General features: G+C 44.7%; 1 protein-coding gene across 18 annotated transcripts in view; it reads right to left on the bottom strand.

The window, feature by feature from the left end:
* Positions 1 to 17422, bottom strand: part of ZFHX3 (zinc finger homeobox 3) — a 350144-nt gene that overhangs the window by 36555 nt on the left and 296167 nt on the right. For all 18 annotated transcript variants that reach the window (XM_081018497.1, XM_081018496.1, XM_081018494.1 and 15 more), the window contains one exon: positions 8290 to 8403. In XM_081018497.1, coding sequence (XP_080874623.1) covers positions 8290 to 8403 — 114 coding nt within the window. The remainder of the gene's footprint in view (positions 1 to 8289; positions 8404 to 17422) is intronic.

Here is a 17422-nt window from a genome sequence, read left to right as displayed (position 1 = left end):
TGTTGTAAACTGTGGAACAGACGTCACCTGACAACAGGCTGAAGAGCAAGGAGTCAAAGATCAAGCACCTGTCAATGGATATGGAGTGTAGAGGAGGATGAGGAGAGGGTTTTTGGGGAGTGATGAGAAGTTAGGTTTGGGACAAAATGGGTTAAAGACAGTTATGAAGCATCCAAGCACACTGGAGACACAGGGGGACCTGGGGTAGAGAGGTAGAGCTGGGTGTTATTAGGCTATGGGTGGTACTGAATGACATAGGATTGTACAAGATTACTCAGGGACTGTGTATAAAGAGAAAATCACAGAGGAACAAGAGAAACCCCATTTGAGGAAGAGAAGAACATTGCCAGGGTCAAGCTGGAAGCAGAGTTCACCTGTAGATAGCAGCAGGGCTGGCATCAGGGACTGGCATGGTCAGGCACCTCCCCAGGGACTCAGAAAGGCCCACTGCTGATCCTGCTGCCAATGAGACACCTGACCAGCGCCCCTGCTGCCATCAAAGGAACCCCTTATTCCTGATGTCAATCTTCACCCACCCACTCATCCCTAGTGGGGAGGGGGACACCATTTTGGGCTTTGCCTCAAGTGCCAAATGTATTGATTGGGCTGGTCCTGATTAGGAACATAGGAAGTTGTTTTATACGAAGTCAGACTAATGGCCCATCTAACTCAGTTCTGTCTATTGTGATTGGCAGTGGCTCTCCAGGGTTTTATGCAGTGAACCTTCCCAGCTTTACCTGGAGACAATGGCGGGGATTAAACCTGTGACCTTCCTACATGCAAAACATGTGTGCCCCTCCTAAGCTACAATCCTTGCCCATTGTGACTGCTTGTGGTTCTCATTCATTCACCTCATCCCCCTATTCTCTCTACAGATGCTTACCCAGCAGCGGCAGTACAGACTGTGGGAGCTGAGCCAGGTCTTGACTCCATAATATTATGGGGTACTCACTATATTAGATTCCCCAATGCCCAATGTTGAATCCAGGAATCACATATTGGGGAATTTAAACATGTCAGCTGCCTGCTGCAACACAGAGCTAAATGCTGTCAACATTGGGTAAACATGTCTGTAGAGAGGAGGGGGTAAAGCAGAGTTACTTTTCAGTTGTGGTTCCCTATATGCGGAAAGCTCTCCTTTGTGAGGGGACTTACCGTATTTTTCGCTCTATAACACGCACCTGACCATAACACGCACGTAGTTTTTAGAGGAGGAAAATCCGTAGGCATGCCACCCGTAGGCATTCCCTCCATAACATGCACAGACATTTCCCCTTACTTTCTAGGAGGAAAAAAGTGAGTGTTATGGTGCAAAAAATACGGTACCTTTTCCCCACTCTACTGATGGACTGAGATTATGTTGTTTTGTTACTAGTGTGCTGCCAAAGCTTCCTGTGGCTTTAGTGGGGAGGGGGGGCATTGTGTGTGTATTTATTTTAATTAATTGCAGCTGTTTTTCTGTATGAATTTGTTAATCAGATAATGTAATTATGTTTAGAAACATAAACATAAACCCTGGGGTAACAAGCAACTAACGAGTCTACATAATATTAAATGGCAACAACAGGGTATATCCAATGCAAATACTACTCTGAGGAGACCCACTGAAGTGAATGAACATGACTATCTTAGGTTCATTCATTTCAATGCGTCTGATTTGAGCAGGACTAGCACTGGATACAACCTAATAGCAACAACAGCAGACAGCCTGCAGACACACTATGAAGAGACTTTAATGCAGGCATGGCCAAACTTGGCCCTCCAGATGTTTTGGGTCTACAATTTCCATCATCCGTGACCACTGTCCTGTTAGCTAGGGATGATGGGAGTTGTAGTCCCAAAACATCTGGAGGGCCAAATTTGGCCATGCCTGCTCTAATGGCAATGGCAGAGGAAGCTGCAATACCAGGTTGGCACTGGGCAGGAGTCATTGCGGTGTCATGCCATGAGCCCAATGAAATCTGGTCCTGAGTGGCAGAGTGGTCATGGACATTTGGCAGCAAGGAGAATACCAGTGAGCTTGGTATGGGCAGTTTCAGTGAAGGGCAGAGAGTGAAGCCAGATTGTAAGTGGTCAAGAGAGAGAAGTTTAAAGAAAGAATGTAAAAAATGCAGGGGTTACATTACACTCCAGGAGTTTGGAGAAAAAGAATAGACAAGTACTCGGGCAGTATCTGGGAAATGAAAATTTATTAAGGGAGAGGTTTTAGAAGTTGGGGAAATGGCAACATGTGTGAATGCATCAAGGCAGAGGTGACAGAGAGGTTGGCTGTGTGGCTGAGAGATGTAATGATGGCAGGAGAGGTGCCTATTAAGAGTCAGGAGTAAAGTGTATCAATGGGACACAAATGAGGGAAAAGTCAAGGACAGCAGACTGGTCAACTCATTAAGTGTGTTGGTGGATGGAACAGGAAAATATAGAAGGAGTAGAAGAGATACCATAGTGGAGAGTTCTGATTTTATCACTGCAGGAGATGAAGTCTTGAGGGTGGGACACTGCAAATCAGATCTTATCAAAAGATAAAGAAGAGGCATTGAGAATTCTTAGAGTTGGTGTGGATCATGGAACCAGGAATATGGTAGACAAGAAAGAGGAGAGGGTGGACTTATAATGCTGGCCGGTTCCTCAGAGGTATTCAGCTGTGTGAGAGCATGAATGGATATTCAACTGTTTTCTTTTCCATTGAACGGAGATCATCCTTAGGCCAGATGTTCCTAGCATCTCTGAGGAAAGACTCTGGCCAATATTTATCTATATATGGGTTGTTAGATATTTATCTAAGATGACTATAAAAGCATAGAAAATGAGGGCATTGCTAGTTATGTGGGGTACCCCAGTACATTGGAACTACTTGGAGAAAAATCCTTTCCTTGTGTTTTATAAACTTGGTGTGGCCAAATGTAGCCAGTGCTCTAGATTAAAGGCAACAGCTCCTGAAGTCACTCACTACCTCTAGGAGCTTGAGCCTTTAAACCTTCACAATCTGTCACTGACCTCAACAGGCCCATGAAAACAAGAACTTAGCAAGCGTTCCTTCCGTTTCTAATGGGACTTCTTGATAAAGTACTGGGAGACAGGTGGATCTTCTCTAGAAAGCCATCTTTAGACCCGGCCAATATGACCAGCTATTGCCCAGTCGCAAATCTTCCATTCTTGGGCGAGGTGATCGAGCGAGTGGTTGCTGAACAACTCCAGGCACGCCTGGAAGAAGCGTACCATTTGGATCCCTTCCAGTTGGGATTCAGGCCTCATCATGGGACTGAAACTGCCTTGGTCGCACTGGTCGATCATCTCCGGGAGTGGGCTAGGGACAAAGGTGAGATCTGTTTCCTAGTTCTGCTGGATCTCTCAGTGACTTTTGATACCATTGACCATAACATCCTTCTGGACTGTCTTGAGGGGCTGGGAGCTGGGGGCACTGTCATACAGTGGTTCCGCTCCTCCCTCCTAGCCCGTGTTCAGAAAGTGGTGGGAGGAATGAGTGTTCAGACCCCTGGGCTCTCACTTGTGGGGTGCCTCAGGGTTCTGTCCTCTCCCCCATGCTTTTCAACATCTACATGCAGCCGCTGGGAGAGATCATCAGGGGGTTTGGGCTGGGTGTTCATCAGTATGTGGATGATACCCAGCTCTACGTCTCTTTCAAATCAGAACCAGTGAAGGCGGTGAAGGTCCTGTGTGAGTGTCTGAAGGCAGTTGGAGGATGGATGGCAGCTAACAGATTGAGGGTGAATCCTGACAAGACAGAAGTACTGTTTTGGGGGACAGGAGGAGGGCAGGTGTGGAGGACTCCTTGGTCCTGAATGGTGCAACTGTGCCCCTGAAGGACCAGGTGTGCAGCCTGGGAGTCATTTTGGACTCACAGCTGTCCACGGAGGCGCAGGTCAATTCTGTGGCCAAGGCAGCTGTTTACCAGCTCCATCTGGTACGCAGGCTGAGACACTATTTGCCTGCAGACTGTCTCGGCAGAGTGGTGCATGTTCTAGTTTTCTCTCGCTTGGATTACTGAAATGCGCTCTATGTGGGGCTACCTTTGAAGGTGATCTGGAAACTACAACTAATCCAGAATGCAGCAGCTAGACTGGTGACTGGGAGTGGCCACCGAGACCACATATCACCGGTCTTGATAGATCTACATTGGCTCCCAGTACGTTTCCCGAGGACAATTCAAAGGGTTGGTGCTGACCTTTAAAGCCCTAAATGGCCTTGGTTCAGTATACCTGAAGGAGCGCCTCCACCCCCATCGTTCTGAGGTCCAGCGCCCGGTTCCCTCGTTGCAAGAAGCCAAGTTACAGGGAACCAGGCAGAGGGCCTTCTCGGTAGTGGCACCCGCCCTGTGGAACGCCCTCCCACCAGATGTCAAAGAGAACAAAAACTACCAGACTTTAAGAAGACATCTGAAGGCAGCCCTGTTCAGGGAAGCTTTTAATGTTTAACAGACCATTGTATTTTAATATTTTGTTGGAAGCCGCCCAGAGTGGCTGGGGAAACTCAGCCAGATGGGCAGGGTATAAATAAACTATTTATTATCATCATCATCATCACCACCACCCATGGAATAGCTGCTAAAGCACCAAAAGGAGAAGATAAGCAGCCAACTGATGGGAAACCTTTTCCTGAGGCCCTATCATGTGAGAGACTATCAGGCAGAGTGGAAGCTAGATGCCCTGCTTGCTCTGCACAAAGGTAATGTACAGGAAGGAGGAGTGAAAGAATGGGGATAGAGAGGGGAGATGATGAGGAGAAGGGATGTCCAAAGTAGCTGGCATTCCAGGGATATCTAAGGCATTATCAACCCACTGTATCTGCCAGCTGCGATTCTCTGGCACCATCTCCAAGGGAATAAGTGTTGCTCTCTCACCATCCTGCCGCCTAGTCACAGAAAGGCTGTTTCAGCGGCAAAGTCAGTTTGGGGGACCAGAGTCCTACCAGTTAACTCAAGAGAGAGAGAGAGGTTTCCCCAGCCACTCTGGGAGGCTTAAAGCCTTAAAGTGAAGGCTATACTCATACCAATACAATGAAATGACCCTGGAAATTGTTTTATACCTTTTGAAGTGCACTGTGAATCCCTCACCTAAGAAATAGCTCACTGCAACAGTTTACTACCAAAAAAGTCTTCCTACTGTTTCAAATTTTCAACACTGAAGAAAGTGTCTCCTTCCATCCATGAGCTGTGAAAAGCAGCATAGAGGTGAAGCTCAAAGAGCCCAGCCCAGGGTAGGAGGACTGAGGAGGATGGACTCTACCTGACTAAAGACAGTTGCCTCTCCCCTGCCCCCAGTCATCAGTTTCTCTGAGCTAAAGCACCATTGACAGCCCCTTCATCTAAACTTCCATCTACTAATCCAGCAGCATAATGGAGGAGCCAATTAAATGATTATTAATTCATGCTGCTTTCCGTAAAGCTGGGTTCTCATCTCTCTGCATTCCGTAAACCAACTCGCCACGTGCCCCAGAAATTTACAGCAGGACTCACTGACGTTTGCTCTCTCCATTGATCATACCAGCTCAGCAGCCGGCCAGCATCCCTGAAGCCCAGCTCTCCAACCAGGTAGGTCCTTTTGCTCCACCATGTGGCAATGCTGCACCTCAGGTGACTGATGGCATGACATGGGATGGGCCTGCTTTGAAGACACCCTTCCTGGTTAAGCTGGAACCATGGAAAAGGCACTACACAGGGTGTGGTTTGGTCACTTGGACTCCTTGATGGAGGCCTTGTGATGAATGTTAAGCAGAAATGAGACTCAAGAGCGGCTGGTGCTGTTATGTGGGCCATGCTCATGCCAGTGGACCATTGGGGTGATTTGCACAGCACCCCGAGGCTATATTGTGCCCCCTAAGACAGGAGCAGCCAATGAACCCACGAAGGCAGGAGAGGAAAACAGCCCAAGCAAGGCACCTCAAAAAAGGGCTGGTGGAAATTCAAGCACACTAAGAAGTCTTGGAAACAGATGCCAAAGAGTGATTCAGATATGGAAGCAAGAAGGAATTATTGTGCCTCACCAACTTCCATAAAGAAATGTGGACAAAGTGGGACAATCATCCTTCCTGAAAACAGAGGTCCAAGAGTAGCCACTAGTTTAGCATGAGGGCTGTGCTGGGTCCCAACAGCCCCTATGGGAGGATAAGCAGCAAGTTTCAGAGGAAGACTTGTTAAAAACAGGAAGATAAAAAGAATTAATAAACACTTTCTCCAGCTAATAAAGCTGCCTCCCCACTTTAATGCTGACCATGCTTTTGGCAGGAGTAGGAGCTGGTATGCAGCACTTTGGGAAAGAGATATTGACTGGAGAGGAGCAGAATCATGGTGGGTCCAGTGCATCTTCAATTACCTAGACAATGGCATTGGCAGTTTACCAATAATACAAAATATGCAACCAATAGACTAAATGTTCAGAATTATTCTAGTAAGCTGGAAAATGAGGCTAAAATGTAAATTCAACTAAGAGTTCTACACAAGGCCCACAAAAAGCTGGTGAGGGAGTAATCTACAACTAGGCTACAGTGTCTTCTGAAAGGAAGAGAGCTATGAATCAGGAGCCAGAAAGAAGAAGAAAATAGCCAAAGTAGAGAATTTTAAAAGCAGGAAGATGTTACGCACCTTTTCTGAATATCTAAAGAGGTGCCAGAATGCTGCATGACTGGGAGGTGGACTGGAGCCATATTGGCTCTGTTCTACTTCTGATTCAATAGATTGGGGGATAAAGAGAGCTGTACCTCATGTCTTTCACAGAGGATACACAGTGGGCAGGAAGAAATCATCAACCCAAACCTCTGGGCTTTAACAGACTATGCTCCCCATGCCCTTCCCAGGCAACACTAATAAATTCAGTTTGTCCCTCATGCTCAGGCACTGAGAAGGTACAGATTCCAGGCACAGCTCATCCCAGGCCTCCCCATCACAGTATCCAGGGCATCTGATGAGACTTGGTTAAACATGACTTCCTGTGAAAATCAGGGGAAAGTTCAGTCAGGATGGCCTTGGCCTGGTTTTTTTTGGGGGGAGGGAATTGGATCCCCCCCTTTCCCTACTTTTGCAATTAGAAAGGCAGTGGGCCTGTAGGAATTATTCATAAACAGCAAGAGCTGTGCAGTAGCCATTTATGTTAAACATGTCAAACCCAATTGCAATCATGCCTGCCAGCTCTTACTCCATAAACACACTTTTCTGCAACAATTTCCCAGCCCTTGGCGGCCCATTAATACCTCCCCTAATAGCAATCTGCCATGGGTGCGAATTACGGATGCTCTGTTGCACTGATTGCTGCGTTAGGTGAGCCCTGCCGATCTCTAAAAATGGGGAGCACTTAAAAGCTCTCTGAGCTGGTCTGCCACAACTACTGCTTACTTAATTCATTATCCCTTCCTGTTGTGAAGGCTGAGGGTGAGTTCCAGTGCTGCCAAACACATGAAATGTTTCTGGACCAAGATTTTCTTTTGTCTTTTTAATCATTTAGTGACTTTGTGCATCACAGTTGTAAACTATTCACAAATCTTTTAACTTCCTACATAAAACCCCATACCACACCCCTTAGGAAAGCAGCAGTATCTGCTCTGGGACTAATTTGTCCAGACTAGAAGGAACAACACTTTCACCTTTGAAAGGCTATCTCCTTGTTTGAAAACAAAGTCTAAGAAATATTTTTTCTTTCTGATACAACCCCTGCTTATCAAGTAAATCTTATTTCAAGGACTGAGAAAATTTGGACAGCTATTATGACTTGAGATGGTCTTCTGCTGCTGGACAAATACAGACCCAAACTGTAGAGTATGGACTGATGCACCAGGCCAGCACAAGAAAAATTATTCGTAGGATTGGCTGGATAAAGGGTCAGACCTCTCTTTGTGTCTTCTGTCTCTGAATCAGCTCCATACAAAACTGGCCCAAGGATTTCTCTTGCCATAGCCTTCTGGTTCGTAGGAGGTAAACATCCACCTCAACTGTTCAGAGTGATTCACATTCAGGCTTAGGCAATTTTAGAATTTGCTCTAAATTTTGCATTATTTCACAAAAATCCTTTCATCTTCAAAGTTCATTTGTCTTTCTTTTTTTTTTAAAGAAACAGAGCAACTCTATATAACACCTCTTTCCTAATATAAATATGTACTGCTGCTCTTACAAAACGGGATCAACAAGGGGATACAAAATGCAGACTGACTGGGGATATTCTGACTGAGAGAATGATTAAGACAAATTTGAGAACAGCCTCCAAACCCACTGTAGGAAAACTTTCACTCGAGCAAAGTGTGTGAGAGAGAACCAGAGCTCGGCTTCCATTGACTATCACTCACCTGCCGCCCATTTGCCCTCATCCTTTTCAACAGCAGTCTCTGCATCTTTAACAGGCTCTTCTGGATCGGCAGCTGCCTCACTAGGAGGCCCTTCTGCATCTTCAATCAACTCCTCTGAAATGGGAGAAGAAAAAGAAGGAAAAGAAAGAGGTAAAAACTGCACTTGACACCTGCAGCCATGTTGCCTTAAGTCACTTCTTCTACCTTCCCACATTTGCTCCTACAATGGACTCTGGGTTGTTTCCCATCTCATTTGGGAATCCTCAGGCACAGCCCCAGTACATGCTCCCTTTAACTCCAAGTCACAGCAGAAACTGAGCGGCTGAAAAGGGACCCAAAGGGGGTCCTGGTGGAGAAGCCTTGGCAATTGCATGGCAGGGAGGCATGCAGTAGGTGCTATAGGAGCAACAGAAATTGTGGCCACTGCTTCTTACAAGCAGTGTTAGAAACTCAGATATATAAGACACAAGATCTACCCACTCTGGAAGAATGGCAGATGAAGGTGATGGACTACATGGAACTGGCGGAAATGACTGGCAGAATCCGAGACCAGGGAGAAGAGTCGGTGGAAGAAGATTGGAAGAAATTTAAAGACTATTTACTGAAATACTGCAAAATTAATGAATGTTAGAATGATGTCAGAATGAAGTTAAGTGGTTTTAGTAGCAATGTTATAAAGGTGTATGTAAAAATGGATTGTTAACAGGTGAGAATCTAAAGCTATAATATATTAAGTTAAAGGATTAAGATAAAAATAAAGAGGGAAAGGAATTGCTGAATTAATCAACTGAACTGGAATACAAAAAAGGGAGGCGAGAGGAGGTCAGGGAAACAAGTAAATGAAATGTAAGATATGGAAAGATTGATTTGTTTTTTGGGTCTCTTTTATTTTTTGTGTATTTTGTGTTTTCTTTTTTCTCTGTTTTTCTTTTTTTTGTATATGTAACCTTTTTTTTGGGAAACCTTAATAGGTATCGTCTGGAGGAAAAAAACAACAACAAAAAAAACTCAGATATATAACCTAATTGCCAAATGGCACCTTAAACCTAGGTTATGGTCACCACAACGGTATGTCTAGGCACCTTTTCCCCCCAATGGGATTTATTATTACACTCTGTTGCCTACCTGCTTAAGAAAGCTGGAGAGGCCAGCTAGATGGAGATGTCAAGTCACCAACCTGGAATCCAGAGATCTCCACGTGCTCACAATTGAACCCACACCAGACACAAAACACACCTGGCACCTGGCTAATTTCTAACACTGCTTACAAGCTCACTGGATACAAAGCTTAGGCTAGGAGTCTGTGGATTCAATTTACATCTATTGCCTTGGATAATCCCCTAAATCTCCTGGGAAGAGCTTTAGTTTGGCCTCCAAATTTATTTAACGTATTTCATTTGCATGCCACCTACACAATCAAATGCTCTGGATGGTTTGCAAACATTGAAAAACAGAATATAATCCACAATTTTTCACAATAAAACAGTAAACCCAAAATAAAGTCAACAATAAACAAAAAGAAAAAACCCAAACAAACCAATAAACTATGACTATAAATACAAATGAACGAACATACATAGCAGCTAAACCAATTTAAAACTGTCAAGGGAATGTACATATTGTGGTTAAGTGTCCTGAGAGAAAAATGTCTTTTCACCAGGCACCTAGCAGGGGTGCCAAAAGAGCCTCTCTAGGCAGCCCATTCCATAACTGGGGCTACACCAACAAGGACCAGTCCCTAGCAACTATACACATCACTTCATTAGGCAGGGAAACCTGGAATCTCAGGGTCCATGCAGATATATACAGGAGGTGGCGATCCTTGAAGTAACCTGGCCCCAAGCCATTTGTAGCTTTAAAACAGTGATGGATAACATTTTTTTTTTGCCTGGGGGATGTGTATGGTTCTGGGGAATTTTCCAGGGGCCACATGCCAGTGGTGGGCAGTGCTAGAAGCAGAAGTGGATGGAGAGGAGAATGCCATCTTCACCTTTGTACAGCAGGCTAATTTCTACGCAGACTCACACAACCCTCTATCCTCTATGCAGCTAAGATAGGGGCTCTGTCTGAGTTCAAGGACATATTCCAGCCAGGTAAAAACAGTGCTGACAGGGCTGGTATGCAGCTGAAGGGAGGACAGAATCGGACCAGAGATCAGAAGGCAGGTAGAAAGCTCTGAAAACTGACAACCCATGCTAGTTACTGACCAAGGCTATGGAGAGGAAGGTGACAAAGCTAACTTTCACCGTGTTAGAAAGCAACCTGAATAAAGCATCCGTCAATCAGCTCACAAGCATTTGGAAACATACAGGTAGTCATCATCAGTTATTATACATCTGATAATTCCACTTGGCTCTTCAGTCCAACCAACCTAGTCAAGCAAATAAAATGGGTGTGATGTGTACCTTGGGGTCTGGCCATCAGCAGTGCTTTTGAAATGGCCCCACATGGCGGTCAGTCTGCACCCATGGGGGTGTCAGGTCTCAAACTTGCCTTGAAATCACACAGTATCCCCAAAGCCCTGTCCTCTGGGTCCTAGGTTTGGACAGTCTGTTTGGACTGAATAGTGAGAGTAAGACATCCCATCTGTGCCTGAAGCAGTAAACAGAATACCCAGGAAAGATAGTCACACCTGTTCTTTAGCACTAGGTAGCCATCAAAAACATGGTACCACACACACAGCACAACAGCAGGGGCCAAACTGCTTTGTATTGATATCACATATTTTTGTGGGGTGGGGGAGTTCTACCAAAACACCCACTGAAGTATAAGTTGCAAAGTTCCTAAAAAGAGGAAGCTGCAGCAGTACTGTCCGTTCTCGTGCCATTCACTGTCTGCACTCTGTGACCCTCACGTGAGCACTCAGCAAAATTTGTGTGTGCCTCAAGGATCCAATAGGCAGTGAAGCAACTAGTGATGTAAGCCCCGAGAATTTAAGATTGGCCTCCTGGCAGGAGAAGAATCTCCTTCCTCGCTTTATCAGCAGAGAAAGCATAAAGCTAGTTGGGATGCAAAACACACTGATTGTGCATCTTCTATGGAAAGGAGAGGAGGAGATGTAGTAATGCTTAGTACATCTATAAAATGCTTGAGTGTTCAAAGTACTTCATTGGCATATGGGCCAAGCCTGGAGCAGCTCCATGGCTTTGAATAAACCTTCCTCTAAAGAGATCTGCCCACTTATGAGGTAGACTAGGTTGAGGGACACCCAGTGATCTTTGTGACCAAATGGTTATTTGAACCCATAGCGCTCTAGGGAGCATCCAACACACTAACCACTGTACCACACTGCACTGCTGGAGGAAGGACATTCATGCCCTTACTTGCTCTTATTTAAACAAGCTTATAGAGGCTGAACTGGTGGTGAAGCCTAGAGGAACAATTTCCAGCTGCAGATGCTTTTACTAGTTGGGTGGGGTAATAATAATAATAATAATAATAATAATAATAATAATAATAATAATTACTGTTAAGACTGGTGGCTGTTTAATCTAGGGACTACTGGCTCCATCTGAGCTTCACCTTTAAGCAAGAAGAAAATGTGGGCCTCCTGAGCAGTCTTTCTCCTCCAGCCAAATGTTGGATAAAGCTCCTCAAAGGAAGAAAATGCCCACCAAGCCCCTTCTGGCCGAGCCATGCTGAAGGTCCCCTGCAGTCCCAGCAGCCACCTAGAGGTGTCACCCTCTCCAAAGCAAGCAAAGGATGGCTGGCTAGCCGGCTGGCTGCTAAGTTGCGACTGGACTGTCTGGGCTCCCCTCCGAAGCATGTGGAAATAATATACGTCTTCCAGCAAACTGTCTGGTTCAGAGGAAATAAAATAGGACATTCATAAGCAGTTACACCATCTGTCTTTATACCATCATCATCAACAACAAGGGGGAAAATAGCTCTTTAAAATGGATGAAAGCCCAGGCTGACAGTAACCAGGAAAATGTGAGCTATGAATACCAATAAAGGTAGAAAAATGATTAAAAAACAAGGATACACACTGCAAATTTCTCTCCTCCTATCTGCTGCCTTGTTTTATTGGCTAGCCCTGCAAAGGAGATACTGTCTCTCAAGAACCAACCTGCAAATGGGGGGCAGGGGGGCGTTAGGAGGAGGACAACACTGGTTATAACAGCAGAAGAAGCCCATTATTTGGGGTGGGAAGGGAAGGGTAGGGAAGCAGCTCAGCATTGACCTCAGGCACTCAAGAACCCTTCTTTCTAGGATTCCCTAAAAACATTAAACAGTGGCAGCAGTGCCTTTCATGTGTAGCGGGAGAGATGCCCCTCTGCCTCCTGCTAGGGTTCCACTGCAATTTCTTTAGGGGAAATTCTTTTTTTAAAAAGCAGCTACAAAGAGAGCATTAGGCATAGGCAACTACAGGGTGGTGATGGATGACCACTGTGGCTGGGGACAGAGAATGGAAGGCAGAGTGTCACTAGTCTAGTCCCAACCCTTCCAACATAAAGTGAGCATACAAACACAGACACATAGCATTCTCCTAGAGCTGAGGTCCTTCCCCCAGCCCACACTGGGAACTCTCCCAACTAAAGAAAGAATAGCCCATGTGGTAAAGCTCCCACCTTCAATCCTTGGGCTCAGCTCATGCTTCAGCAGCAGAACCCAGAGTCTTTACCCCCCTCCCCTTGTAGGCACCTCACCCAGGTGTCTTTTTCCAAATAAGCATTTCAAGGAGGCCACCAGCATTGAAAGGGAAGGGGGAGCATCACCTGGAGAGGGACTAATTCTGCTAGCTAGCAAGATGAGCCTAAGTCTCACAAGTTATGCTTAGGCCCTTACTGTAATGCCTTATCCCAGCCCCAAGTTACCGATGGAACACTTTTACTTTGGCCAGGAAGGACAAAAACCCCACAGACCTCTGAGGGGCAAGCAAAGGGTGAGCAAAGCTCTTGCAAAGTGTGCTGGGTCCCACATGGATGCCACAGGGCCTGTCTCTTCTGCTCCTACAAACTTGGCAGACAGGCCATGACTTCCTGAGACAGGATATGTTCCTATGTCCCAAGCAAGGTCTGATCAGTGTGAACCAAAAAGAACAGATTGCAGGGAGTTGTCTGGTAGAGACCAGCCAGGCGCCTCCCCAGACAACTGATGCACTTGCTGACCCCCCTGAATCATTCCTTAGCTGTGGGACTTGGAAATCCAAATAATTTCATGCTTGTCCTGCTCAAAGTTCTCCACAAAGGAAGGCTCAAGTCAGAGGGGGTTTTTTGCCTCTGGTGAAACAAACGTTGTAGACAAACCCTATTTCTCAAGAGGAGGCATCTCCTCCCGGCCCTTGCTGAAGTGCACAGAATTTCCAATCTAAGCTTAGTCAAGAAAATGGGCCTCAGCCCCCACCTCCAATCAAAGGACAAAAGGCCCCACGACTCCTGCTCCTTCACACATCCTGACGGACAGCCTTAAAGCCCTGCATGGACAATCCACCCACTTCCATCTGGAAAATAGCCAGGCGAACAGAGCCTTTCCCCCCTCTCCATTCCCTTAACAAAATGACAGCCCCCTCATCCAAACACTTCAAGGGCTTGCAGGGTCTGGGGTGGAAAAGGACAACGAGAAAGGAGGGAAGTAGAGCATGTTTGCCTCCCCACTCCCGCCCGTTCCAGTAGACTCAAGAGCCGAGAAACATTAGCTGTCACGAACCACAATCAAATCGGGTTTGAAATATTTAGCAGTGGCTTGGAAAATGCGATGGTGCAGCTCTGACAGGCGAGATGGGCACAGACACCCATTTTCCATTATAATGGAAATATCCAGCCTGTTCTGAATATGTATAACCCAGAAAAATGTATTGATTTTTCATTCAGCATAAAAAAAATTGAAATACCCTGCAGCTGTCAAAAGCCTTTTGTTAAAAGCTCATCTTCCTGGAATGAGGTTTACCAGAAACAAGTTTTAATTGTACACAGGCTGCTTCTTTGAAACACAGAAGGATAACCCACCCACCCCCACCCACCCCGTTAGCAAGAAAAATTCCTACTATGTCACCCCCCACTCCGCTGCCTCAACAAGAGACTGCTCCCATCATTGGACAGTAATAAGTAGGCTGCAGCCCTCGCATAAGGGCGTGTTGAATTTTTCAATTTTTAACTTCCAAAAATAAGGAGTGCTAAAAAGTTGTAACATGACTTGGGAATTCAAAATATATTTTGGTTAAACTAATATAATTTAATTTTACTTGGTAAGTAAAATGTGTGTAAAATGGCACAGAAATCATTTTAAAAGAATGCCAAGTGCTTGCAGTTATATTACATATTAATATTCTTATTCTTATTTATTGTTATTTCACAATACCTGACATATTCAGAAGATAAAATTAAAATCTTTTGGTTTTCCAAAAACAGTTTATGTGCTTCCTTATCAAATGTAGACTTACCAAGCTAGGACTTACCACTGGACAATATTTTTGTCTAATCACAAAAATATTAGCAGATTTGTATTTCTTACCCCAAAACATCTTTTCAAGACCCCTCACTGAAGAAATTTGCAAAAATTAGGTTTCACCCTCTAAAATGACACTGTCAGAAGCAGGAATGACACTGGGAACCTCCATGAGGAGAGCAGCAGTAGAGACAAATAGCTTGAGACTGCCAGGTCATTGGCCCAGATATGCACACACATACAAACACACACACACACACACACTCATCTTCAAAGAAACCCTAGCGCCAACTACTTCTGAGTGCACCTTGTCTGAAAAAGCCTGGATAGAAATGAAATGTCAGATATAAATACAGAAACTGGACAAGTCAACAAAGACAACTCTGAGCTGTGGTTTCATTTATTCCCGCAAAATAAATCAGCACTGAAGATGCTGTTTGCTCCAGGCTCTAACCTAGAGGACAGATGGAAGCCTTTCCTGTTAACAGTCAGGAAGGAGGGACAGTCCAAGAGTTATTCCAAGTTCTGAACAAATGGCCTATACTCTTTAAGCGGAGAAGATCAGCAGCTTCATTCAGACCAGGACTCCCTGAACATTGCTTCCAGTCAGACCCACTTCACACATGGCATTTCCTCAGCACGGAAGTCATCTCTGTCATGTTCAAAGTGGTGTACACTTTCTTTGTGAAAGTTGCTCAATCACGTTTTCTGCATTATCAGTTTTATTGCCACCGAAATCGACAGTAGTGCACCTTGTGCTGCACAAATGGGCCCCTGCTTCAAAGGGGGCATGGGCCAAACAAGAAAAAGAAATGCAGGGATAGTGGTGCGTATTTGCAGCAAAGTGCTGATTACCTCTGTCAAGAAAACAGTGTCAGGTAGAAGGCAGGTAACACCAAGCCAGTCCTTACTTGCCAGATTGTCAGATTCACATACCAGGTGGTCAGACCTGCCTGGATCTTGCACAGGGCAGGAGACAAGAACTCTGCATCCATCTGGAGCAGCTGACACCACAGCAACCCTCCTCCTTACTCTGAACTCCTAGGCCGGCCATCTAGAAGTCATCTCATCTCACAGACTGGCTACAATACCACCAATTGAACGACATCTTCAAGGTAGATAAAAAAATTGGTTTTGCGATAGAAATATCGGAATAAGAGAAAGGTCTATTAAAAAATAAAGACAAATTACTTTCCAAAATGTACAGACTATTGCTAGACTGGGAAGTGAAAGAAGAAGTAAAATCAGTTATGGTGCGGTGGGTGAAGGACTTTGGATATAACATACAGGTGGTGGAATGGGAAAATTTATGGAGAAGGGAACTGAAATTTACAGCTTGTTTTACTATAAAAGAAAACTTTATGAAGATGCTATACAGATGGCACTTCACCCCCAGCAAATTGGCCAAAATGTACAAAATTTATGCTGGAGGTGTAGAGAGCTAGAGGGAACAATGTACCACATGTGGTGGGGTTGTAAAAAAATTAAGAGTTTTTGGGATTATTATTTTTTAACTGTTTAAAATAACATTTATCAAAAAACCTGAAGCCTTCCTCTTAGGCATTATGGCATCAGACATCCCAAGAGAGAAAAGGAGGATTTTTTTGTTTGCAACAACGGCAGCGAGGATGCTGATTGCCAAGGGGTGGAAAGGAGATAAAATTCCATCAAAAGAGGAGTGGCAAGTTAAACTGCTTGAATATATGGAACTAGCGATTATGACGGAAAACATCAGGGATAGATCGACCCAAAAGTTTAAAAAGGAATGGGAGATTTTAGGCAATACCTAAAAAGAATTGTCCCCCACATTAAAACTTTAGAATGCTTTGAATAACTCTCGGAATTGCATAAGGTATAAATAAGATTCAATACAGGTTAAGTTTATTGAAAAATAGGGGCGAGTAACAAAGAAACAAAGAACCCACCACACCAAGGAGGTCGGAAGTCAATGGCTGAAATATTTTTGTTTTCGCGTTGTACTGTTTTATTTTTTTTTATTTTTTTTATTTGTAAGTTGTGTGCTGTGGAGTCCCCCTGCCCCCATGTGTATCTGTGTCGTTTATAAACCAAATAAAGATTGAATTTTTAAAAAAATAGAAATCAGAGCATCTATCCTTGGCTCACTATGCATATGAGCGTAGGTGTGCAGAAGAGAGGCCTTATGGGTATTCTACAATAAACACAGTGTTTTGCTTCCCCTCCCCCCAATACAGGTCTCAGGCCAAGTACAGATTGGCTACATGCCCAACACCAGTGAGCAACTCCTGAAGGAGAAGCCATCCAAAGGTTGGCTGGAATGCTCAGAAGGTATTTATACCTTGATACTCTCAGGTAGTCCAAATGCAGACACCAAAGACAACCTTCTAGAAGCCATCTTGTATAGAATGTCCTGGGAGACAAGATCTCAAAGTAGCTGTTTTACTACAAAGGAATTTCAGAAATAGACTGGAAAGAGAAGCTGCTGAATTGCAACTCATTACCAAACTTAAAACCATGGAGAGACCTGGTTTGAACAAAGACATTGGATTCTTATCCCATTATACATGACTAAGCCATTTCTCACCTTCTCACCCCTTGCCTTTTCCTGTAAGACCTATTACAGTCGTTAAGAGTCGTCAGCAGGCTCATCTCAGCTATCTGCCAATCTCCCATTCCCACCACCCTTCTGAGTAATACCCCTCCCCACCTTCTCACTATATAGAAGGATCTGGCAACTTCTGTTTCAGTGTATCTGAAGAAGTGTGCT

This window comes from Podarcis pityusensis, assembly GCF_964106645.2.
Source record: "Podarcis pityusensis genome assembly, chromosome: 8".
In the NCBI taxonomy this organism is placed as follows: domain Eukaryota; kingdom Metazoa; phylum Chordata; class Lepidosauria; order Squamata; family Lacertidae; genus Podarcis; species Podarcis pityusensis.
The sequence above is the reverse complement of the archived record's forward strand: the minus strand, read 5'-3'. Positions and strand labels throughout refer to the sequence as shown.